The 26,307-nt window shown below is 41.8% G+C and overlaps 1 protein-coding gene across 1 annotated transcript; it reads left to right on the forward strand.

The window, feature by feature from the left end:
* On the forward strand, window positions 1–25,890 carry LOC311029447 (AP-3 complex subunit beta-1-like; the record flags this gene model as incomplete). Its single annotated transcript, XM_084034588.1, has 10 exons — window positions 1–171; window positions 1,660–1,846; window positions 2,565–2,695; window positions 16,040–16,187; window positions 16,639–16,816; window positions 18,375–18,537; window positions 19,541–19,589; window positions 20,003–20,106; window positions 23,789–24,017; window positions 25,802–25,890. 10 exons carry the CDS (start codon window positions 1–3, stop codon window positions 25,888–25,890), a joined length of 1,449 nt encoding a protein of 482 aa, XP_083890714.1.
* Window positions 25,891–26,307: the final 417 nt, after the last annotated feature.

Consider the following 26,307-nt stretch of genomic DNA (forward strand, 5'->3'; position numbering starts at 1 on the left):
ATGGCCCGGGCCAGCATCCTGTGGCTGATGGGAGAGTACTGTGAGAGGGTGCCAAAGATTGCCCCCGACGTCCTCCACAAGATGGCCAAGACCTTCACGGCGGAGGAGGACATCGTGAAGCTGCAGACGGTGAACCTAGCAGCCAAACTCTACCTGACCAACTCCAAGCAGGTATTTAAACACGGAAGACGTTTACACTCGCTTCCTGTTGCTTGAAGGTTCTTTTATTTATTTATTTTCATTCAAATTACACGTTATACAGCTCAACATGTATACATCATTTTCTTTTTCCTTAAAAAAAAAAAAAAAAAAAAAATACAAATGAGGAAAACATAATAATAATAATAATATACGGTCGTTGTATCGGTCCGTCGTGGTGAAGAGAGAGCTGAGCCGAAAGGCGAAGCTCTCAATTTACCGGTCAATCTACGTTCCTACCCTCACCTATGGTCATGAACTTTGGGTCATGACCGAAAGAATAAGAACCCGGATACAAGCGGCCGAAATGAGCTTCCTCCGCAGGGTGGCGGGGCGCTCCCTTAGAGATAGGGTGAGGAGCTCCGTCACACGGGAGGAGCTCGGAGTAGAGGCGCTGCTCCTCCACATCGAGAGGAGCCAGTTGAGGTGGCTCGGGCATCTGTATCGGATGCCCCCTGGACGCCTCCCTCGGGAGGTGTTCCAGGCATGCCCCACCGGGAGGAGACCCCGAGGAAGACCCAGGACACGCTGGAGTGACTATGTCACCCGGCTGGCCTGGGAACGCCTTGGGGTCCTCCCGGAGGAGCTGGGGGAAGTGCCCGGGGAGAGGGAAGTCTGGGCGTCCCTGCTCAGGCAGCTGCCCCCGCGACCCGGTCCCGGATAAAGCGGAAGAAAATGGATGGATGGATGGATGGATAATAATAATATAATAATAATAATATACTGTATGTCGGTGCCACTGGGCTGTCTGTATGTATTACCTAGAAAACAACTGGTAATACATGAAGTTTATGGCAATAATCCATTTTGGGGCATAGCAAGGAATAGTTCAACATTTGGGGAAATATCCAAATTCTCTTTCTTGCCAATATTTAGATTTAATATTTAGAACGGAAGATCAATTAGTACAGAACTGGAGACAGTTAGCTTAGCATAAAGGCTGGAAACAGGTGGGCTCCATCCAACTAACACCTCAAAAGCTATTTAATAAACTTTACATTTTATATGACGGCCATGTCTAAAAGCATTGTATAATTATTATTATTATTATTATTATTATTATTATTATTATTATTATTATTATTAATATAATTAGAATTAGAATTATAAGCACTCATAAATATCCATATATAATATCCATAATACTTTATAACGATAAACATATTATAAAACATTTTATAATGCTATACAATTCATTTTACACATTTTTGTGTTGTTCTTGCATCGATTTATTATTTTTTCCACTTTACTTAAAGCAGACAAAGACCACTTATAATGACATTATAACACATTGTACAGGGATTATAATACATTGTAAATATATATCTTACATCCTACAAGAATTATAATACACTATGATGATACTTTTTTACCTTATAAGTCATTATAAAATGTTTACTATGTACTCACACATGCTGGCCTCTTATCTTACATGACCTCCGACCCCTCTGACCCCCCCAGACTAAGCTCCTGACCCAGTACATCCTGAACCTCGGCAAATACGACCAGAGCTACGACATCCGAGACCGAACCCGCTTCATCAGGCAGCTGATCGTGCCCAACGGGAAGAGCGGCGCCCTCAACAAGTACGCCCGCCGCATCCTGCTGGCCCCCAAACCGCCGCCGCTGCTCGAGTCCACCTTCAAAGGTATCCTCTTAGTCTCACATGACGTCCTCTTAGACGGGCTGAATGTTTAAGATTAAATACCGATCCTCTGCTCTGGCTTTTGCTGCGTCTGAATCCACATTAAGTGGATTTCACATCTATTTCCAGGAGTATGCAAAGTGAATTCAGGGTTGGTTTTATTATTCCGGTGTGCCGGTCTCTCTCTGAAGGGCAGTTAGGTCAGACTCCCCTTTACCTTGGACTAATGAGATGGGTAAATTATTGAGCTAATGCTAACCTTTTTCAGACACTCGGAGGGAGAAAAAAATCTCCCTCATTTAGCTCTCTCTCTCTCTCCCTCTTGACTAAAGGGACAGAAACTGTCTCCTCCAACATTAAGATTCAGAGGCAGTTTACACCTTCTGGATGTTTATGGAAAGCGTTAACCACCCCTGTCATTCTTAATATCCACAACTGAAGTCTGTTTTTTCTCTTTTTGGGGGGGTTTGCAAAGCACAGTTTGTATCATCTTCTGGTGTCACTGAGGAGAGAGAATTAAAAACAGAGAGCTGATTTATTAATAGATGTCTCCATGTATACAGGGATATTTAGTGACCAAGGTCCAAGGTGACTTTGAATCATCCTCCATCTGCCAATTTCTTCACCACTCTTGAAGCTTCCTTTGTTTTTATTTCCCCTACTCCTTTTGCTTTACGCTGCTCCCAAACCGCGTTTTCAACCCTTTTTCATTTCCGATCAGATCGAGACCGTTTCCAGCTGGGAACTCTCTCCCACAGCCTCAACACCAAAGCTTCTGGTTACCAGGAGCTCTCAGACTGGCCGGCCGTTGCTCCTGACCAGACTGTGAGGAACGTGGAGGTCATTGAACCAGTAAGAAAATCGGCCTTCCTAATCTCTGCGTCGTAGTTTTTACTTCACACATGTCTGGTTCCTGGTTGGACGTCCACCACGACATGAAAATCAGGAACTGGACAGAAAAGGAAGATTCGCTAGAAAAATAAAGTGAAATCGAAATTTGAGTACATTATACATAATTTTCTAAAAGATAAAAATTAATACAAATAAATTAAAAAATAGATAAAAATAAATATTCTGGCAACAGAAAGGATGATGTTGACTGAAAATAAATACTTTGTCGTGATCTCGCATTGAAAAGAACCCCACAATTTAAAAATGTTTCCGACGAGGATGAGCCTGATGTACTTTTTTATCATAAACACGATCATTTCCCATCATTTATGAGTTGTCTGTCTCAGAAAAATGAGTGTTCATTCCCCAAGAAAGCAGAAATGTGTTTGTTCCTCATACGTTTGAGCACAAGAATGAAAGGGTTTGTGGATTCTGGGTTTCTTCTCTCTGAGCAGCAGCTTTATCATCGTTACTTCGTGGGCAGCTAATGTGGGCTCTAAATAAAAATAATAAACAACCATTTCAACAACACTTTGCAGGTTGATTTAACAGACAAGATATCTGGTGGAAAATCTTTTGTTGTCCCGGATTTAATGCCTGAAGAACTGTAGGCGGGCGCATTTATGAAAAAAAAAACCTCTTAACCCTAAAATAATTCTAACAAAGTGTTTTTCAACTGTTTTTTTTTTAGTTTTAGGCTACCTTAATAACATACTAAAAGTTTACAAAATTCTGACCACTACAAAGGTGTTATTTTCAAGATGGCATCCAAGATGTGTAGGAAACCCTTAAAATAGCCTGGCTCCTTCAATATCTGACCTTGTGAAGTAATCTTGGTGTCTAACCCCATGTTTTATGGGTCTATGAATCCATTGGACTTGTCTAAATTGCACTGACATGATCACAGACTTATGATTTTGTGAAATTACTGTACTTTTTTCCGGATCACGCAGCAAAGCTTTATTCTGATTGGCTGGTTAGGTCTATCATCTGGCTCTCATGCGCATGTCACGTGAACAAAAGGCCTATTTCACTCAAATGTCACCTGGAAGTCTGCAAAATGGAAACAACACTCCCATCATTAGATTTGAAATAATGAACAATATGAACACAAAAATGTTGCCTCTTCTGTCTTATTTATCCAACCACAGTGACCGATTTTGTTTAATGGCTCCTATTTAAAAAACTACAGTTAACCCTTAGTTTTAGTTGTTTTTTTTCTTTTATTTTTGTTCTCATGGTTAGGGCCTATAACCTGGGGTACACCTGGCTCCAAAGCCATTGGCTCTTAGTTTTGATAACAAACAGCATGTTTAGTAGAAAGTGCAAATTTCCTATGTAAGTTAATATTTAACGCTATGTTGTGGGCTGTTAGGCTCATGTTTTGCAACACAAGTTCAGTCTGTTAACAAAAATATCTCATGTAGTTGATAATATTAATAATAATCATAACAAAGACAATATCTATATAGTCCTCATCAAAACAAGCAACAGTGCGCTTTAAGAGGCAGACATAGGAGGTGCGTATTACTTATTAATTAAGGCTTATTTCAGAGATCTTGATATAAAGATATAAAAAAAAAAATTTCTTCATATTTTTATTGGGTTTTTTCTTTTTATAAACACAACAAAAACACCCACAAGGAACAATTGTCTCGTCATGAGTATACATTGCAAATTTTAACAATGAAAATAAGCATAGATTATACAAATATCAAAATATCAAACTTATAACACAAAATAAATAGTTCAAAGAAAGTAATGAGAGAAAGAGAGAGAGAGAGAGAGAGAGAGAGAGAAAAAAAATAATAATATATATATATATATATATATATATATATATATATATATATATATTAAAACAAAAAAAAGAGAAAGGGGGGCAGGGGGATTAGTCCTGGGGCAGGGCTGATAGTGAGTTAAAGTAAGATATAAAAGAATTCCATTTTTTTGTAAATTTAGTGGAGCAGCCTTTTACCGACAGGGTTATTTTTTCTAATCTAATAAAGAACATAACGTCCTTGAGCCAGACCGATATGGATGGGGGATTGGGAGACTTCCACATTAGCAAGATTCGGCGTCGTGCCAGAAGGGAAGTGAAGGCTAGCACCTCCGATTGCAAAGAGCCAACACGGAGCCGTTCTGTTGGGGTCCCAAATATAGCAATCAAGGGGTCTGTCCTTATTTGAACCCCAAGAACCCCTGACAAAATCGCAAAAAAGTCAGTCCAAAATTTAAGTAATCTGGGACAGTAAAAAAACATATGACTAAAGTTACATGAGGAGGCATGGCATCGGTCACATTGGTCCAAAACATTTGGATACATTTTAGACAGTCTAGCTTTGGTGAAATGGACTCTATGTAACACTTTAAACTGAATAAACTGCAGCCTGGCACAAGGAGAAGATGAGCGTATACTATGCACAGCTTTATCCCACCATTGATCTGTCAGATTTATCCCAAGTTCACTCTCCCAAGCACTTTTGCTTTTGACAGCTGAATCATTTTCCAGAGCCATGAGTTTGTCATAAATCTTAGATATTAGTGATTTCTGTTGGGGTTTTAAGGTCAAAAGGTCTTCCCATGGCTGGTTAATAGAGAGCAAAGGATAACATGAAAAAAGAGAAGAGGCACAATGCCTAATTTGAAAGTACATAAATAAATGGGATGTAGGTAAATTAAAATCTTTAGACAAGTCTGAAAAAGTAGCAAAAGTGCCATCTTTATAAAGGTCTCTAAAAACTTTAATGCCTCGGTTTTGCCATAAGATGTAGGAGATATTCTCAACAGATGGGGGAAATAGATGATTGTTCACTATGGGCATCAGAGTGGATGCAGAAGAAAACTTAAAATGGCACCTAAATTGGAACCAAATCCTCAGTGTAGATAGCACAATAGGATTCTTAGTGAAACTAGAAGGGTTAATGGGCAATGCAGATGTGAGTAAAGCCGGTAGTGTAGAGGAGAAACACGACTGGGTCTCAAGCTTACACCATAATAGATCGGGAGATTGAAGCCAATAAGTTAATTTATGTATTTGCGCTGACCAATAATATAGAAGAAAATTGGGTAAGGCAAGACCACCGTCAGATGTGAATTTTTGCAGTAGAGACTTACCTCCCCACAAGAAGGAAGTAATAGTCTCATCCAATGACTTAAAAAACTTTTTAGGCAAAAATAAAGGAGTGCACTGAAAAAGAAAAAGAAATCTTGGCAAGACATTCATTTTTACCACATTAATCCTACCTATCAATGACAGAGGAAGAGAATTCCACCGCTTGAAATCTAGTCCAAGCTGGGTAACCAAAGGGTAATAATTGGCAGAATAGAGAGAAGGCAAGGTGCGGGTCACATTAATCCCTAAATATTTAAACCCAGAGGGGCTGAGCTTAAAAGGAATATCGGACTGTTGGAGTTGTAAAGCTAGGGTGTTTATAGGATAGCATTCACTTTTAAGTAGATTAACTTTATAACCTGAGAAAGAGCCAAATCTCTCCAGTAATGATAAAATTGGCGGAATAGTAGTCAGGGGGTCCGATATATACAAAAGAAGGTCGTCAGCATAGAGAGACAGTTTTAAGTCAATGCCAGAACGAGGAATGCCGTGAAAGTGGGGGAGAGATCTTAAAGCAATGGAGAGGGGCTCTATGGCCAAAGCGAAATGTAAGGGGGAGAGGGGACAGCCCTGTCTAGTACGTGATAATGTGAAATATTTAGAACGGGAATTATCTGTGTGGACACTTGCTTGAGGGTTGGTATACAGAAGTCGAATCCAATAAATAAACCTGTTCCCCAGGCCAAACTGTTGTAGAACTTCAAAAAGATATCGCCATTCTACCCGATCAAATGCTTTCTCAGCATCGAGCGAAATAACAACGTCGGGCGTTGAGGCGGAGTGACCAGAGAAAATTACATTTAAAAGTGTTCGGACATTGAAAAACAGCTGGCGCCCTTTGATGAAGCCATTCTGTTCCTCCGATATGATGACAGGAAGAATCTTTTCAAGACGAGTTGCTAAGGTTTTAGCTAAAATCTTAACATCAACATCAAGAAGTGACAGAGGCCTGTACGAGGCACAAGAAACAGGGTCTTTTCCTTTCTTCAAAAGAAGGGATATGGACGCTTGGGTTAAAGTGGGGGGCAATGAACCACGTTCTAGGGACTCGTTAAAAACAGAGTTGAGGAGAGGAGCCAGCTTATTAATAAATTTCTTAAAAAATTCAACTGGGAATCCATCGGGGCCGGGTGATTTATTGTTTTGCATGGCTTTGATAGAGGATTTAATTTCTTCCACATTTAAAGGTACATCAAGCTCATTAGCAGTAATGGGATCAACTTTGGGGATATCAAGATTCTGGAGGAAAGAAGTCATTTCTGTCGTGTCTGATGATGATTCTGATTCATAAAGGGAGAAATAGAAATCCCTAAAGATGTCATTTATAGAAGTGGTATCAGAGACAAGTGCGCCAGAGGAATCTTTAATTTGTGGAATTAATCGGGAAGTAGTTTGACGTTTCAATTGATGAGATAGGAGCCTACTCGGCTTATCACCATGCTCATAATAAGTAGCACGAGAACGTACTAAAAGTCGCTCAGCGTCGCTTGTTGTAAGGAGGTCCAACTCTGCCTGCAGATCAGGGGTTGAAATTAAGCTGTTCTACTCGCCAAATGCGAGTAATTTTTGTATTTGTCGAGTAATTTATGAAGACCACTCGCCACTCTGGCGAGTAATCTAAAAAAATAAAAGCCCATCATATCTTTCTTGTGTAGAAGCTTTTAATGTGAAGCAGCAAAAACAGGAAGTTGTGTGTTTTGATCAGCAACTTAACACGTCTCCCGTCAGTTCTGGGATGGACGCCTCTCATTGGCGGTTAGGTGTAGGCATGAGGAGTGAGGAATCAGGGTAAGCCAATCAGAGGCAGAGTAAGGCGGGCTATCCCAGATGATCCCGCGAAAATCAACACCACTTCCCACACTTGTTCATTCATACTTTGTAGACCTTTTTACCGCAGCCTATAAACTATTTTTTCCCGATTTAGCTACTCCATTATGTGGAGATTTCTTGTGGGGGGGCAGCCCCCAAGAAAAAAAACGAGGACGGAGGAAGAATCGACCGACAGCGTCTCAGCGCCCACCTCGTCTCAGTCAAAACCGGCGAAATATTATTCAGTGTTTCCCCTACCATTGTACAAGGAGACCTGCCGCCAGGCCCAAAAAAAAATTAATATACCAAAAATAAGCCACCTATCAATTCATTCATAAATCAATAATCATTTACATTAGGAGCGCCTCCGCGCAGCACAGCAGACTTGCTCCGCAAGACGCGCGCTCCCGCTACGTTCTTCTTCCGTGTACTTGTCGCTTTCTACTTTGAAAACACGGAACGTTGACACTGTATTTTGATAAGCTGTTGCACTCTTCAGACTCGTGGTGTGAGCGGAACCGGTCAATAGGGTCCATAATATTTATTTTATTACATTACATTATTATTTATTTTTACATAATAAAAATGCCGCTGTGTGTCTCCGTCCAAAACCCGCTGCGCTCGCGCTGCCTGCTCGCACAGATCCGCTCGTGCGCACATGCGCTGATGCAGGTCGAGTGTTGTCGAGAAATATAAGCAGAGACGGCGCTCCTTAAAAACAACATCACGCCATGTGTGTGTAGTATTAGGACGTGATGACGTATGTACAACCGGCCAAAGCCCGTTTGCCCCCCCTCCCCGGGGGGGAGGATTGTTTTTGATAAGATGTGGAACTTTGAGTTAACTGCTGTTGAGTAAACCTATAACTTATATTTTACTTGATAAAATAAGACAATATATGCACTCATATGTCGTTGTAGTGTTTTACAGTATCTGTAGCTATTAATGTGATGCTCATCATTTTCCAGACATATTTTTCTGGACCCTGATCATTTCCATCAACCAGCACCTTAATAAGTCACTCTCTCCTTGTGATCTTGAATACACTCTGGTTGAACAAAAATGTTGAATGCAAATATAATAATTGCAGAATTGCAGACTGCTTGCTGTGCCACCTGACTTAATCCAACTGCACCAATACACCATCCCACACGTCTCATCTGTTTAGGGTTTTTTCGGTGGGTACCACCGGGCCTGAAAAAAATTCTAGGGGAAACACTGAATTATGTTCGGAAATTTAATGAGAAGTGGCGCTACACGGTGTCGGTTGAGGCAAGAACATGGCTTGAGTATAGGGCCAAAGAGGGCATGAAATGTTTCTGTATATATACTGCTAATAAATATTGTGAAGAAAAGAGACTGCGATTACTATGATTGAAAATCAATTTAGACAGACATACGAAAAAGTAATTCTAACAAATGGCAATTTAATATTTTTGTCTGGTAAAAAATCTGTTTGTCTAGTAAAAAATTTCATCTACTCGCCAGTTGTCTGGTAAGCCAAAAAGTTAGTTTCAACCCCTGCTGCAGATCATATCTGTTTTACTAAACTCTGGGATGGGTTAATAGCATTTTGTCCATCAATATCCCGGATTTTAATTAGGAGTTCATTTAGCCTAGCCTTACGGGTTTTATTGCGATGAGCTGAGTAAGAAATAATTTGACCACGCAAATAGGCTTTGAGCGACTCCCATAATAGTGAGTAAGAGACATAGTCATCTTTGTTAATAGTTATAAAGTCATCAATTGAGGACAATATAAAGGTGTTGAATGCATCATCAGACAGAAGCAGAGTGTTAAATCTCCAGGGTGAGGAGAAACGGGGTTGGCCCGAAAGCTGTATATTGAGACTAAGGGGAGCATGATCAGATATAACAATTGAATGATACTTGGAGGAGGTCACTTTGGAGAGCAGGGAACCATCAACAAAAAAATAATCAATGCGGGAATAGGATTGATGGACTTGGGAGAAAAAAGAATATGCTATGGTTTGGGGATTATGAAATCTCCAAGCGTCTACAAACCCATTTTGGAGCATAAAATCAGAAATTGATTTAGACATGGAAGATTGGTTGAGAGTACGTGGATTAGAGCGGTCCAGTGTTGGATTCATAACACAGTTCAGGTCCCCAGCAAGAATTAAAAGATGGGTGTCTAGGAAAGGCAGGGTGGCAAATAATCTATTTGTAAAATCTGGGTTATCAAAATTTGGAGCATAAATGTTTACTAATAAAACCGGATTCTGGTATATAAGGCCTGCAACAATCATATATCTCCCATTCTTATCAGATATGATCTTAGAAGCGGTAAAATGTACCCTTTTATTAACCAAAATAGCTACCCCTCTAGCTTTCGAATCAAAAGTTGAGTGAAAGACATCACTGACCCATGGACTCTTAAGTCTAACTTGATCCCTATCACGTAAATGCGTTTCTTGTAAGAATACTATGTCGGCATTCAATCTCTTCAAATGAGAAAGTACTTTCGATCGTTTGATGGGGCTATTCAGACCTCTCACATTCCAGCTTAAAAATCTAGTAGTGGATCCATTGTCTGAGTTTGGGCAAGTTGTATTCCCACAGACTATACATCTAGGAAACGTTTATACATGCATTTACACCCACCCACCAGTTTCTGTGATGGAAAAGAATACAATAAAAATAATAAGGGTAGTGGCATGTGGTTTATATACATTTCTTTTTTAGGGAGAACATATTGGCACACAAACCTAAGTAGGCTATTGTTATCAACTTCAAACAGATACAAAAATATAAAAATAAAAATAAAATATAAACAGTACAGCTAGAAAAGTCACCAAACGTACTTAATTGTCCATAAGTGGAGTTGGACAAATATCAAAGTCGTCCAATATAAACAAAAATATTAGTTGACAACTGGAGGCTTAAAATAGTTATAGGGAAAAAGTCATTTTACAACTCACCAGAACTGGAAAAGGAGGACCGGAGCAAAGGACATTAGATACGGGACTCTATTTATTCAGTGTTTTAATAAATGTCTTAGCCTCCTCTGGGGAAGTGAAGTCGCGCTGTACACCTGCATAGGTGATGCGAAGTCGTGCAGGAAAGAGGATGCCAAACCTGACTCCATCGATGCCTCGTAGGAGGTGCCGAACCTCGGTGAAGGCTGCGCGAGCCCGGGCCGTCTTGGGGGTATAGTCCGGGAACATGGAGATGGACATGTTGCGCAGAGTAATCCGTTGTAACTCTCTCGCCTTGAGGATCTTGTTGCAGTCAGTATAGTAGTGCAGCCTTGCGACAATGGCGCGGGGGCGGTTGCCCGGTGCGGACTTTGGCGCCAGAGCGCGCGCGGTGTGATCTGTCTATCAGCGGCTCCTTCCCGAGTGAGAAAGCCTCCATCAATAGCTTGGAAACGTTAGCCGCTGATGCCGAGTTAGGGTCGTCCTCCGGGATACCGATGATACGGATGTTCTGGCGACGCGATCGGGACTCCAAGTCATCACACTTATCCTCCATCTTAGCCGCCTCCTGTGTCAAGTGCTCCGCTTTAGCCCTGAGGGCCACGATGTCATCAGTGCATGTAGAGAGGGACAGCTCGACTTTAAACATTGCCGCGACATCAAGACGAAGAGCAGACAAAAGCTCATTTCTGAGCGAGGTTACGTCCATAGTGTCCGGCGGTAGACTCCGCGGGGGAGGAGATTCAGGAGGGGTCGGGGACCGAGGGCGCGCAACAGGCCGCAGGTGAGGCGTAATACTGTTCTTCCCTTTTTTCCCCTTAGGCGGCATAAAAGTAGTAGAAAATAAACCAAATGTGTAAATAAAAGTTCACTTAAGCTGCTGGACCGTAGTGGGGGTGAGAAAAGTGCCTTGAAATTGAAAAAAAAAAAAAAATCTGCAGGAGCTCAAGACGACGCGACCAACATCTCGTTTCGCCAAGCCGGAAGTCATAAAGATATAAATTTGAATAATCACAAATATTTGTTATTTATTTTGTCCAACACATTTATATTAATGAGGGTGGAGTCACACAAACAAACAAATATCACTGTGTGACATCGTTCCTTTCCATGTTCTTTCCCTATTCTCTATTTTTTTCCCTTCATTGGTAATAATAATAATAATAATAATGATAATAATAATACATTTAATTTATTATGCACTTTACATCAACTCAATGACCTCAAAGTGCTACAGTGCACAGAAAAGAAGGATACAAACATTGTAAAATAATTTAATACTAGCATATTAAAAATAATTAAAACCAACATATTAAAACAGATAGAAATAGTTTAGCTAAAAGGCCTTTCTATAAAGATGTGTTTTCAGGCATTTTTTAAAAGAATACACAGTGGTGGCTTTGATGTTTAGGGCTAGCATTCCATTTCATTGATTCCATTTCATTCTGATGACATCACTGGGTTTTTTTTCCTTCTGAGATTCCATTCCATTCTGATGACATCACAGTAACATCAAAGCAGTGGCTTTGATCCAAGCACTTTGGAGACAATAAATATATTGCAGGTACTGGACAAACACAACCTTTGTTCGAGGTGTTGCAGGAAAGTCCAATCTAGAGATAGGATCTCATACAGAAAGGATCAACTACAAAACCATAAAGGAGTACTCTAACGTCGCCCAGCTAAGGAAACATCTTCAAACCCAGGAGGAGAAGACAGACAAAAGCTACGAAACCATGCAGAAGCAGGGGGCGAATGTCATCCAGCTGAGGAAACATTTTCAGACCCTGGAGGAGAGCACCCAAACCATGCAGAAGCAGGAGTCGAAGCTCGTTCAGCCAAACAAACGTCTTCAAACCCAGGAGGAGAAGACAGACGAGGGCTACGAAACCATGCAGAAGCAGGGGGCGAAGGTCATCCAGCTGAGGAAACATTTTCAGTCCCAGGAGGAGAGCACCCAGACCATGCAGAAGCAGGAGTCGAAAGAAATCTCTCAACTCAGGAAAGAAAAGGAGGGTCACTCTCAGCAGCTCACAGAGATGACAAACCTGCTTGTGAGAAAAAATGAGGAACTCAGCGTTGCATCTTCAAGATGCAACACTGTGGAAGCCAAGTTGAGGAAGGAGCTGGACGAGAAAGAACGGAGTCAGGAGAGGAACGTCCAACTGATGGAGGACCAGAGGAGGGAACTGGAGGACAAGTTCCAAAAGGACCTGGCCAAGTCCCAGCAGAGCATGGAGACAAGCATCCACCTGCTGGAGAAAAAAGTCCAACAGATGGAGGATGAGAAAAAGGAACTGGAGGACAAGTTCCAAAAGGACCTGGCCAAGTCCCAGCAGAGCTCGGAGACAAGCATCCACCTGCTGGAGACAAAAGTCCAACAGATGGAGGACGAGAAAAAGGAACTGGAGGACAAGTTCCAAAAGGACCTGGCCATGTCCCAGCAGAGCTCGGAGACAAGCATCCACCTGCTGGAGACAAAAGTCCAACAGATGGAGGACGAGAAAAAGGAACTGGAGGACAAGTTCACAAAGGCCCTGGCAAACGAAGCACAGAGCTGTGAGACAAGAGTCAGAGGGGTCCTTGAGGACAACAGGGTCCTGGAGAAGGTCAGTCTGAACATGAAGCAGAAGAGGAGAGAAAACTTCTTCTCCATGACAGAGATCCAGGATGAGCAGGCAGAGCTGCAAAAGATAAAGGTCAAGATGCATGAGAAGGAGCAGGAGGAGAAAGAATGTGGGGAGCGGTGGAAGATGATTCAACTCATATGTAAGGAGGCAAAAGAACGTGAGGAGAAGCTGAGGGAGAAGGAGGAGGAAGAACAAGAGGAGAGGTGGAAGAAGATGGAAGTCAAGTGGAAGGAGGCGAACGAACGTGAGGGGAAGTGGAGGGAGAAGGAGGCGAAAGAAGTTGAGGAGAAGCAGAAGAAGAAGGAAGCTAAGCTGGAGAAGGAGGAGAAAGAACGTGAGGAGAAGCAGAAGAAGAAGGAAGCCAAGCAGGAGAAGGAGGAGAAAGAACGTGAGGAGAAGCAGAAGAAGAAGGAAGCCAAGCGGGAGAAGGAGGAGGAAGAACGTGATGAGAGGTGGAAGAAGATGTTGAAGGAGGCGAAAGAACGTGAGGAGAAGCTGAGGGAGAAAGAGGAGGAAGAACAAGAGGAGAGGTGGAAGAAGATGGAAGTCAAGTGGAAGGAGGCGAACGAACGTGAGGGGAAGCGGAGGGAGAAGGAGGCGAAAGAAGTTGAGGAGAAGCAGAAGAAGAAGGAAGCTAAGCTGGAGAAGGAGGAGAAAGAACGTGAGGAGAAGCAGAAGAAGAAGGAAGCCAAGCAGGAGAAGGAGGAGAAAGAACGTGAGGAGAAGCAGAAGAAGAAGGAAGCCAAGCAGGAGAAGGAGGAGAAGCAGAAGAAAAAGGGTTTCTTGAGTTTCTTCATGCACCGAACAAACAGGCGTGACGGCGACAAAAAGGTGGAGGAGGCTTCTCATTGATCAGCTTTCTCCCATAATATATACATATATTATAAAAAAAAAACGCCCTTCATCCATCTACCTCACCTCAGTCCTTCTCACCTCCAACGTAAAAGGGTTTTCTCCTGGTGCTCAGGTTTGCCCATAATATATACAGTACATAATTATGTATGTCTATATATATATTAAAAAAAACACCCTTCATCCATCTACCTCACCTCCAACGTAAAAGGGTTTTCTCCTGGTGCTCAGGTTTGCCCATAATATATACATATATTATATATAAAAAAAAAACGCCCTTCATCCATCTACCTCACCTCAGTCCTTCTCACCTCCAACGTAAAAGGGTTTTCTCCTGGTGCTCAGGTTTGCCCATAATATATACAGTACATAATTATGTATGTATATATATATATATATATATATATATATATATATAAAAAACACCCTTCATCCATCTACCTCACCTCCATCTCCCTCCACTCTGTCCTTCCTCACCTCCAACGTAAAAGGGTTTTCTCCTGGTGCGCAGGTTTCTCCCACAATATATACAGTACATAAATATGTATATATATGTATATATATATGTATATATGTATATATATATATATATATATATATATATATATATATAAACACCCTTCATCTACCTCACCACTCCTTCCTTCCACTCCTGCTCCACCCTCCTCCTCCTTATTCAGGGCAGCACAGTGCCTCAGTGTTTAGCGCTGCAGCCTCACAGAGATGCCTCCACCCGTCCCTCTGTATGGAGTTTCTCACTGTGTTTGCATGGGGTTTTTTCCTGGTCGTCAGGTTTTCCCACTTAATAAAAAAAAATGCGCATTAGGTAAAAGGGACACTGAAATTACACTTTGCTACAATGTAAAGTCATGAGTGTACAGCTTGTATAACAGTGTAAATTTGCTGTCCCCTCAAAATAACTCAACACACAAACCACTGGCAACAAAAATGAATACACCCCTAAGTGAAAATGTCCAAATTGTGCCCAAAGTGTTAGGGGTCGGGTTCTAAAGCCTTTGCTTCTGGGACAACAGCCAGAAGTGTGTGGAGTTTCCATGTTCTCCCCGGGTTCTCCGGCTTCCTCCCACAGTCCAAAGACATGCAGGATGGGGATAGGTTCACTGATGACTCTAAATTGCCAGTAGGTGTGAATGTGAGAGTGAATGGTTGTTTGTCTCTACATGTCAGCCCTGTGATAGACTGGTTACCTGTCCAGGTGAACCCTGCCTTCGCCCAATGACAGCTGGGATCGGCTCCAGCCCCCCGCGACCCTGAATACAGGATAAGCGGTAGAAAATGGATGGATGGATGGATGGATGGATGGATGGAAAGGGGTTAGCGGTACTGAGCCTTCACGTGGCAGCCCTGTTTTGACTAATTTTACAGTACCACAGTTCTAATTAATTTATTCTTTGTTGGAATCAAAAGGATGGTTATGAACCACAGAAACCACCAATACAACACAAAACAATACGAGAAATATGGCGAAATATGCAATTACTTCAGGGAACATAAATATGCTTGTAAACATTCACTTTAATATATAATTGTACTTGTAATCACTTATTTATTTCACAAATATGAAAATGCTAAAAAATGTATCAGATAGCAGTATTCCTGGTGTAGGAAGAATACAAAGGAGTAATGGTCATTTGAAGGACCTGGCGGTGGCATTTTGAAAATGGGGCCTTTCTGAGTATCACACATTGGTAAACTTTTAGTATGTTTATAAGTACATCTGATACTACTATAATCCACTGACAAACCTTTTGTTAGAATTTTTTCGGGGTCAAGTCATATTTGCACCTGACTACTGATTGAGTTAATCTGGTTAATTGACTAACTCCATGGTAATTTATTGAAAGTAAAAACGTGCGTAGCCACTATATCAAGGCTGCTAACCCTAACGACTTGAAAATGTCTCTGAATAAAGTGTAATTGTGAATGTTTGATCTGATTAGGTGCAAGAGTCGGCACCGTTGTTCGGGAAGATCAAGAAACCCAAATCTGATAAGTTCTACTCAGATGAAGAAGAGGAGAAGGAAGACGAGGACGGGTCTGAAAGCAGTGAGGGTGAAGGCGGCAGCAGCAGCAGCAGCAGTAGTGAAGGTTTGGCGCCACCTGTGGTCATTGGTGGTATAGCAGAGGAGTTAACACTGTTAATAATGGACAGTTAGTAGCTGCTAGTAGTTATTTTAATAGTTTTTTTGCATTATTTATTTTTATTTTTTGTTATTTATTCAAATTTAAAACCTTGACAGGTATTTTCATGCACAGTTGCAGATAAAAAGATTACCACACTTTATTAATGTGCAGAATTATGAGTACAGCTGCTGTCATTTCCCACGTTTTGCCAGAGAAATGCTTCTAAATGTGAAACAGTGGTAGAAGGAAATAAGGAAAGTAACACATCTCTGATAGGATGTTAGTAGAGTGGCCAGTAAAATTGAAAGTGCTGACCATAAAAGTGATCAAAACTGGAATTGGATTTCATTCCAAATCTAAGGATTCTAACTTTAATTGGCTGGGCTTGTGTTTGACGTACTGAACCTTTACACAGAGTCGGGCAGCGAGAGTGAGGAGGGAAGCAGCGAAGGGTCTCACAAGACCTCCAGCGATTCTGGAAAGAGTTCTAGTGGGTCTGAAAAGAGCTCCAGCGAGTCTGAACTGGAACAGAAGAAGAAGAAAAAGACCAGGAAGGCCCCGCCGAAGAAAAGCCAGCCCACCGCTGCCTTCAGGTACAGTTGGACTCCTTCCCTTCAGCACGTTTCTGTTCCCTGTGAATGTTGTCCAGATGTTACCTTCTTCTGCTGCATCTCAAAAACCCCATCTGTTCACACGTTGAACAGTTTTATAATCGATATGACAACACACCTTCTGTTGAGCTTCCTCCATCGTGTTCGCCAGGAAGTCCTGCAGGACTGGGCTTCTCCTGTCTTTGGATTTAAGGATCTCTGCACTGAGATTTGTGGAGTTTTTTAAAGTGTTACTTTGGATTTAAACAATAACACTAACTAGGCAGCTGTATACCAGCAAATTCTGCATTCTTTTTAAAATGTCCTGGTCTTTAAAGAGAGCATAAATAACGGCTTCAGCTCCCCACGTCTGATGGCAATACATTCTATAATAATCTAAATACAGTGTACAGAACAGATTTATTCAGGTGAAAACTATACAAATTGTTCCAAATGCATTGGAAATTTGGGAATCAACATGACACCCCCCCCCCCCCCCCCTTCCTTGGCAAATTTAGTTTCTTACGCACTCTTACTTCATTTTTTTCTCGCGGACACAAACTCACACCTGATTTTTGCCGTCTGACAGGCCGCCGGCTGACCCTGTTCTCTCCATTAGAGAGTATAATTAGAGCAGCTCACCCCTGTGCTCACACACACACACACACACACACACACACACACACACACACACAGTAATTAGAGCAGCTCACCCCTGTGCTCACACACACACACACACACACAGTAATTAGAGCAGCTCACCCCAGTGCTTCCACAACAAACACAGCATAATGCCCTCATTATGGCCCAGTCATTCCAGGCAGGCCCCCTAATCAGGCCCACAGTGATTTATATCACTTTTTTTCCTGTTCGCAAGCAAATGAAATCTGTAGGCCAAATTAATACTGGCTTTTCATCATCGCCCCAAGTTAAAAAGCCAGTTACCGTCACAATTCCCCTCATTAATTTAACGGCTGAGAATCCCAGGCAGGCGGAGTAAACACTCATTATCGGGACAAATTGAAGAGGGACGGAGCGAGTGAAAATGAGAGAGGAGGAAGATGGAAGAAGTCTTTTTTTTTTTGAGTGAATGCAACACCGAATTAACTTCACGGAAAGCAGATTGATCGTTGTTTTTCTGGTCCGGGGGGGGGGGGGCTAGCCTCAGCAGAGGAAGTATTATTAAATATATTGTACATTTATGCCTGATGTTTTCAAAATCACCTACATAAAAAGTAAAATCCACACGTATGTACAGTATGTGCACCTAGATGTACAGTAAGTATTATTTATTTACTGCTATTATTAAATACTATTGTAGGTATCAGATGTATATAATTATCTGTGTATATGTGTAGATGGGATATCCGTTTATTTACTTTACATTACACTCTGAAGTATTTATTTATGAATACATGTCTAAAGGAGGAAAAACACAAACAAGGAGCATCGGAGTAATTTCATTGTATGTTTTAAATGTAACAGCAAGGAAACAAACTTAATTAATGTATGTAATACTGACACTAATACTTGTTTTCATACATGTTCTTGTTGATTTCAGTGACTCGGATGAGAATGGAAATGGACCCGCTGTGACCCGAGCCAGCAGCTCGTCGGCCGAAAGCTCCTCCGACTCGGAGACGGACTCGGAGGACGACTCGGACTCGGACCCGCCCACTCCGACACCACAGAAGAAGAAGAGTGACGTCAAGTCCAGACCCAAGGTGACGACACAAGTGTTAAGGGCAATACAATGACAATTTTATGATTTTGTTGAGTCCAGGAAACTTGAGTTAATGGTTTAACTGAGTAGCAGAATGATTTCTACAAAAAGCTCTAAAATAAACATGTCCCTTTATCAGTACACCATGTTTTAATCCCTGCATGTCTGCTTTATTAGGATGTTGTTTACTGTGTTGATCAGTCGTGTAATGAAAAACAACAAGATTTCCTTTCATTTGTGGTCCTTCTGTAAAAAGCTGTCTCCATACATCATGTTGGTTGTTTATAGGACAATAACATCTCATTTGATGTGATGAACAAGTGACATAATAAGTAGACTGAATACTGACCATTGGATTGATACAAATATGGAGTTTAACATCCAGTTTATCCATCCTTAAACCTGACCATCCTGGTTTTGCATGAACATCCTGGTTCTCCAGTCATAACCACAATTTATGTATCGCGGGATCATTTTGCTTCTGTTATGAGCTTCCATTCGCCCCTCAGCGTCGTGTTTGTACCCCGTTATGCTCCTCACATTATCTCTCCCCTCCCGTTCCTCTCCTGCACTACCACATCCTCATTTCACACAGTTTGTCATTTAAACCTATGAATTATGCATCTTTATAACACTCTGGCTCTCTCAGACATCCGTGTACTAACAAGGAATCCGTCTCCATTACGACCGCCGCGCGTCAATCAAGAGAAGAGCCAACTTCTAACTGTAACGTTCCTCCTTCCTCCCCCGTCTGGAGAACCCAGAGTGGGATTTTATGGTTCTTTATGTGACTGGAGTCGGTTAGGAGGCTGAAGGAGAAAGGGTGATAAAAGCTTGTGTGTTTTTAAATGTGTTTTTTATTGGAGCTCTGAGTCGTGTGTTGTAATTCCCACCATATCGGGTCGGCCTCGGGCGCCGCCAGGTGGCGTGACTGGTCATCTAAATAGTGATAATACACTCCTACTGTCTTTCTGTGTGTCTCATTGTCATGTTTATGGATTCAGGGGGAAGTGAAGTCCAAGATGGAAGTCTCCTTACTGGATCTAGATGACTGTGAGTTTATCAGCACAACACAAACAATGTATATACAAAAATAACAATTAAAAATAGAAAATACAATAAAAGGCTCTCTAGTGAGAAAAAACGATTCTTAGAATTTAAGAGATTAAACCGTAATAAAAAAACATAGTTCTGCATCTGAATGCTGAATCGGTGACTTCCTTTAAATCGCTCCTTAAAACACACTTTTATACACTTTCTTTTCTGTGATGTCGCCTTTTTTAACTTATTTTTATTTTATGTATTTATCTTTATCTTAACTCTATCGTTTCTCCTGCTCTGCTGATGTGTATATCAGTATTTATGTATAGAACAGAGTGTGCCTTGTTCTGCTGTTATTAAAGGTGCTATATAAATAAAGTTATTCATTTGTATTTATATGATGAATCCCTCTTTCTGTGTCTCAGTTTCTCCTGCACCCTCGAACGCACCAAAGTGTCCGGTCATCTCGTCCAGCCTGCTGTCCGACCTCGAGGGCCTTTCTCTCTCTAACATCTCCTCCACCACGCAGGTGTGTGTGTGTGTGTGTGTGTGTGTGTGTGTGTGTGTGTGTGTGTGTGTGTGTGTGTGTGTGTGTGTGTGTGTGTGTGTGTGTGTGTGTGTGTGTGTGTGTGTGTGTGTGTGTGTGTTTGTGTGTGTGTGTGTGTGTGTGTGTGATGACATCTCCTCCATCCACTCCATTGTTCCTGACACGGACGGAGCGGTGAAACGAGGCTCTCCCTCCCTCGTGGAACATTCCGGCTCCCAGACGCCGACTGTTGACCTTTTCCCGCCTTCCTTATATTTATAGCCGGCGAGGACGCAGCGACTGCTCTTCCTGGCTTCCTGTCTCTCTCACCGTCTGTCTCCCCTTCTCCCCCTCGCTGTCTTCTGCTCCTCCACACCCCTGAACTCCATTTCTGTGTCTCATCTATGAGTGTGCCTCCCCCTCCCTCCCTCCTCCCTCCCTTGTCACCTTCCATCTCCCTGTCAGGTGTTGTGTCCCTTGTGTGTCTCCGTGTTGTGTATATCTGATGGTTGACCTTTCCTGGTGTGACGGCTCCTTTCTCTCCGACTCTACACATCTGTATATTTGTTCCCCCTCCCTCACCCCCCTCACCCCCTCACCCGGGGGAGGGAAATGTCCGGATCATTCTTTCTGCTGCTGCTGTGTCTATTTTGTGTCTCGGAGGTCTGTGGTACATTCAGTGTCTGTTTGCTTTGTGTTCAGCATTCACACAGGGAAACATAGTTATAATTACTCATAATTATAAAAAGGAGTGATCGATTAATCATCATGTAATGATTAAAAGGTGTAGCGCAACGTTTTGTATGTAAACTAAGTCCAAAGAGATGACATTTACAATCATTATTTATATTTTGAGTTGATAAACTGGTAGTTTGTGTCTTATTATATTATTTTTTTTTCAAGATAGTCCCAGTTAGTTCAGGTGAATCTCTGTCCCGAGGGAGTCACATTCAAGCACAAATAACGGACTTTAAAACAAGTCACGTCAAATACCAAAAAATATGAAGTAAAGAATAAAGATATATACTAAAAACTTATGAACATATAAACATATGTCCAAAAGAACAAAAAGGGTTTACAGACTGTACTATTTAGTATGGATATTAAGAACATAAAAAGTTTAATAAAAATGTAATTAGTTGTTGTTAATTAATCCTGTTTGTTTAAATCTTGCATGCTTTTAACATAACCTGGTTTAAAATTGATTTAACAGGGATGAGGGTGCATGTTCAAACAATGACATTACATATTATTTGTCCTGACAGAACCTTTAACTATCAGCTGATTGACTTTGTCCCCTAATAAGAGTTATTTCTGTAAATCAGGGTGATTTTATTTTGTAGGACCGTGTGTGCGGTGGTAGTGGTGGCGTGGGGGGGTGAGCGGGCGAGGGCTGATAACTTTTCATTCATAATTAGCAGTCGGCGAATGGGGCTGCGTTGGGGGGAAATTGAACTGTCAGCGGCGGGGCGTACGCCGTTTGACCCCATCACGCCCAGAGGGGGCCATCATAATTTGTTCATTTGGTGTCCATCAGGCGGGAGCCAGCTCCCTCCCCCGCCTCCCTCCTCACCCCTCTGACCTCCCCCGTAGTGGTGCGCTCCGGGTTCACGTCTAATTATGAATCAGCAGAAGGACCCCGAGCGACCACGAGCGTAGCCCCCCCCCCCTGAAACCCGCTGCCACTCAAACGGCGGAGATTGCCTCTTAAATGGGAATAAACGCCCACACAGAAAGCATGAAGTGGCCGACACTCCGTGATACTTGTTTGTGTTTTAACGCTGCATTCTTTTCCCCGGGAGTTTAAATACTCCGTGTATTTGTGTAAAGGCATTTAGTCGTGTCTTCTTCCCTGTGTGACTCGTGTTTGACCTTTTACAAGGTCATGACAGCGGCCCTCACCAATCTTTATTATCTTACCGGCGTTTTTTATTGTCTGCTGAAACAGCAGGGTCTCCTTGTCCTTCTCTCTACTCACTAATTAATTATCAATATAATTCCATATTTTTACACAAGCTAAAGTAAAAATAACAAGTATAAACATACTCCATTACAAGTACCCACAAGCTCCTGCATTTAAAGTTTTACTGAGTGTGTAAGATTGTTAAAATACAACAAACTCTCTATATAACTGCATTTCTTTGGACAATGACAATAACGTTGAATCTCATATTCAAGAAATAAAACATTTACTTCTATTAAAATAGAACCACTATGTCACATATATTTTCACCAACGTTAAGAGAATAAGACGTTTAGGACTCAATCATGGAGTGGGATATAAATATATTAGTAGATTTTCTTGTGAAATGTTGTAGATTAGAAGTGTAAAGTAGCAGAAATTGGAAATACTCAAGTAAATGCTGGTTTCTTCCATGTTATTTTATGTATAATAAACTTAAGAGAAGAATAATACTGCATGTTGGTTGTGATCGAGTTATGCGATTTCACAATTAGAGGCAAACATGTATAAACATATATTTTCAGATCTTGTATATTGTGATATTGTGATGGCCCTATTTTCTCCCATTTTATTGACCAAACAATAATAATCAACAGCTGCAGCTTTAGTTAGATTAAACATCTCACTAATACAAAGAAACAGTTGGCAGTTTGTTAACAATAACTTGCAAAAGCTAAACGAAGGACAAATACCGTTTCTGAATAACAATCCTCTATTATTGCTAATCTTTGCTTTAATGGGGAAAAAATTCAAAATTAATTGTGTAATAAAACCCCCTCCTCCTGTTTGTTCCGCTTAAAGAGATGAATACACAACGCTGCTTATGTCTCTGATAATAGAGAAGTTGGGCATTGTTGCCAAAAATCTTTGTTTGCACAAAACTTCTGTACAAAAATCACACTAAAGCACGTTTTCCACCGTTTTGTCCTCAGTGGGAAAAGATGAGCAGAATTAATTCAAATGGCTCTGCAGGAGTCTTTGGTATTTATCTGCTCCAACTCTGTGATCTGTGATTTTTTTAATCTTTTTTGCACATTCCTGTACAGCTCTTCAGTCTTTATTTACCAATCATCCCACACTTATAAATCTGATTCTGATTCTCCAGCGAGTAAATATATCATTAATAAAATAAACTGTGATTATAATTTAGTAATTATTTTCATTAATTAAAGAGGTGCCTTTCAGCAAATTCAAGGTCACCTTACAAAACAATAACTGCCATAAAACCAGTTGCAGAACAGTAAAACAAAAAAAAACAGACCAAACATAAAAACAAGGCTGGACAACAACAGACTAAAATAAGAATTGAACAATCATATGCTCTTCTCAAAGGCAACATTTGAACTCTCTGATCATCCAAATACACTCCAGTAAAATAAAATAAAACCTTTTAAATAATCTGAGCTACCAGCAATCATAATAAAACCATAATTCTCTGAGTTAGATGTGAAAAGAAAAAAGCTTTTATACATGCTCCAAAATAGGACCAGACTCCATTGATAAAAGCAGTGTTTTTTCCTTGCTGATGGTTTTAAATCACTCTGGCAAAGAGAAAGAAGTCCAACCCTTTATGTTAGTAGGTTTCCCCATGTTTGAATAATCCTGTTTATATATATATATATATATATATATATATATATATATATATATATATATATATATATATATATATATATATGTGATAATATTTGGTGGTAATGAAACGGTTCCCGTCTCCTCCAGGTCACCACTCCGTCTTTCGGCCCCGTGAAAACTTACGAGCTCCTTCATCACATGACTGGGAAAGGTTTGTCGGCCAAGTACCATTTCCCCCGGCAGCCGTGTCTGTACCAGCCCAGCATGGTGGCGGTGCAGCTCACGCTGACCAACACCTCGGACCACGGCCTGGAGGAGATCCACGTCGGGGACCGGAGCCCGGCCGGCCTGAACATCCACTGCTTCAACACCATCGGTGAGGACCACACATTCTATTTTACATAACAACCAGCCTTCGATGGTTACACTTGCTGCCAGTCTGTTGGGGGTATTTTTGTACAATAATGATGTCATAATTGTTGTTTTTTTAACACATTTATTGGAATATAAAATATGTGGAATATTTAGTTGCCTCTCCATTCATGATAGCTTTCTGGAATTTTCCACAGCTCCACCTACACTCTGATTGTTTTCTCAGACCGATATTAAACGTTCATTTTCAGCCCGGCAGATACCCAACCCCCCCCCCCCAACAGAAAACAGCCAATATGACTTCAGCTAATCCCTGTTCATTAGTATCGATCAGGTGAACAAACACGCAACCATCTCCATATTCCTTGTCACACCGTCGTATGATTGCAACGCTCACATTATAATATAACACCGAGAACAGTGAGTCCCCCAAGATTTTCCCTTTCTCTCTCTCTCTCTCTCTCTCTCTCTCTCTCACACACACACACACACACACACACACACACGGCTGGTGTGTGCGTCGGAGCACGTTAAAACCGTCGATTGCAGGCGATCGATTGGGCATCGAAGGAACTCAAGCAGCCAAACAGTGGGGTAATTTGGATCGATTGGGCCCGGCCGCTGGCTGGAGGAGGCTGGTTTGGAAACAGACGCAGCTTTGTGTATCAGATATTACACAACGTTGTATTTAGATGTATAGCACGGTATCAAAGGTGCATCGCTTTAAACCTGCAGTTTAAATGTATTAAAACACCAAGTAGATTAATGAGGACAGTTCAGTGTTTAGAGAACGGCTTTTATTTCATTATAATAATCACATTATTCTTAGAGAAGTAATTTGGAGATCTGGAAACAAAGAAGTTCAACAGAAGCAGGAAACATGATCATAATTTAGACGAAAAGCTGTTAAATACTTATCTCTGTCTCCATGGATTGTATATTCATTTTGTAAACAGTAGTACAGTAGTAGTAGTTTTACAGTTTGACAGGCTGACTTCCTGCTGTAACTTTGACCTTCCATACTCTTCTATCCCCTCCAACGTCTCCAACTCCACGGGTTCGGATTCATTTGTTAATTCTCTAACATTTGAACGTGTCTCCAGATGTTCTTCTCCAGATGTTGTTCTAGAAGGGTTAATGTTGTGTGTTGTACCAGCGTGGAGGAGGGAGGCGGTGAAGCCTGGAGGTGATGGCTCTGTTTCTGAGGCTTTCCTCCGGAGCCTCTCCTCCGTCTGGATGGAGTTATACAGTAGAACAGAGGAACACTGGGGAGGATGGAGGATGTTTCTGTCTGTCTGTGTTCCTCTCATCCTTAACCTCCTCCTCCTCCCCCACCTCCTCCTCCTCCTCCTCCTTCCATTCAGCTGTCCAGACTCCCTCCTCAGCATTTTTTTTTGGCTTTACTTAACTCCCCTTGTCTTGCTCGCATCTCGTCCCGCTCTGTCTTCCTCCCTCACCTCGTCTCTCTCTCGATGCTCTCTTTGACAAGCCTGTTGTTTTGGAAATATCCTGTGTGTGTGTGTGTGTGTGTGTGTGTGTTTAGCTGGAGGTGTGGTGGAGGGGGTTAGATTGAAGGATAGATTTCTCACACACGGTGGCCTTGCTTTGTGAAGTAGAAAACACAAGTGGTGTGGATGCCTGTCTGTTCCACTCTGCTGCTGCCCTCCCTCCCTCCTCCTCCTCCTCCACCTCCCTTTGCTCCATCCTTCCCCACTTTGCACACCTTGCCCTTGTCACTCACTCTTCCTTTTTTTCTCCTTGCATCTTTCCCTCGTTTCCCGTCGTCAGAGCGGCTGGAGCCCGAGGCCTCGGTGACGGTTTCCATGGGGATCGACTACAGTGACTCCACGCAAGCAGCCAACTTCCAGCTGTGGTAAGACAAGCTGACATCCATTCATATCAGGGGTTCAGGTGTACATCTTTTTCTGCCACATCCCCCCCGACACGTCTCTTCTTCTGTAACGTTTGCATCCTCTCCTCCTCTTCCTCTCTCCATTTGTTCTTTGGTAATTCTCTGTGGCGGCGCTCTGGGTGAGACATCAGCCACCATTGATCTGGAGGTTCACTGGGATAACAATTATTCCTCCAGTAATCAGCACCGGCTCAAATCAGCCCTGCTGCTGAATGCCATCGGCAACCGCCGCTCAGCTGATCGATCACCTGATCAGAAAATCTGTTTGGGTTTGAGGGGAAGGGGTAGGCTGAGTGAACCCTGCCTGAACTTCCGGGAAATTTGGATTTCGCTCGGCAGTTAGGCTGGACACCCTCAGGCTTACTTTCGCTGTTACATTGCC

The sequence above is a fragment of the Eutrigla gurnardus genome (assembly GCF_963514095.1).
Source record: "Eutrigla gurnardus genome assembly, chromosome: 19".
Classification (NCBI taxonomy): Eukaryota; Metazoa; Chordata; class Actinopteri; order Perciformes; family Triglidae; genus Eutrigla; species Eutrigla gurnardus.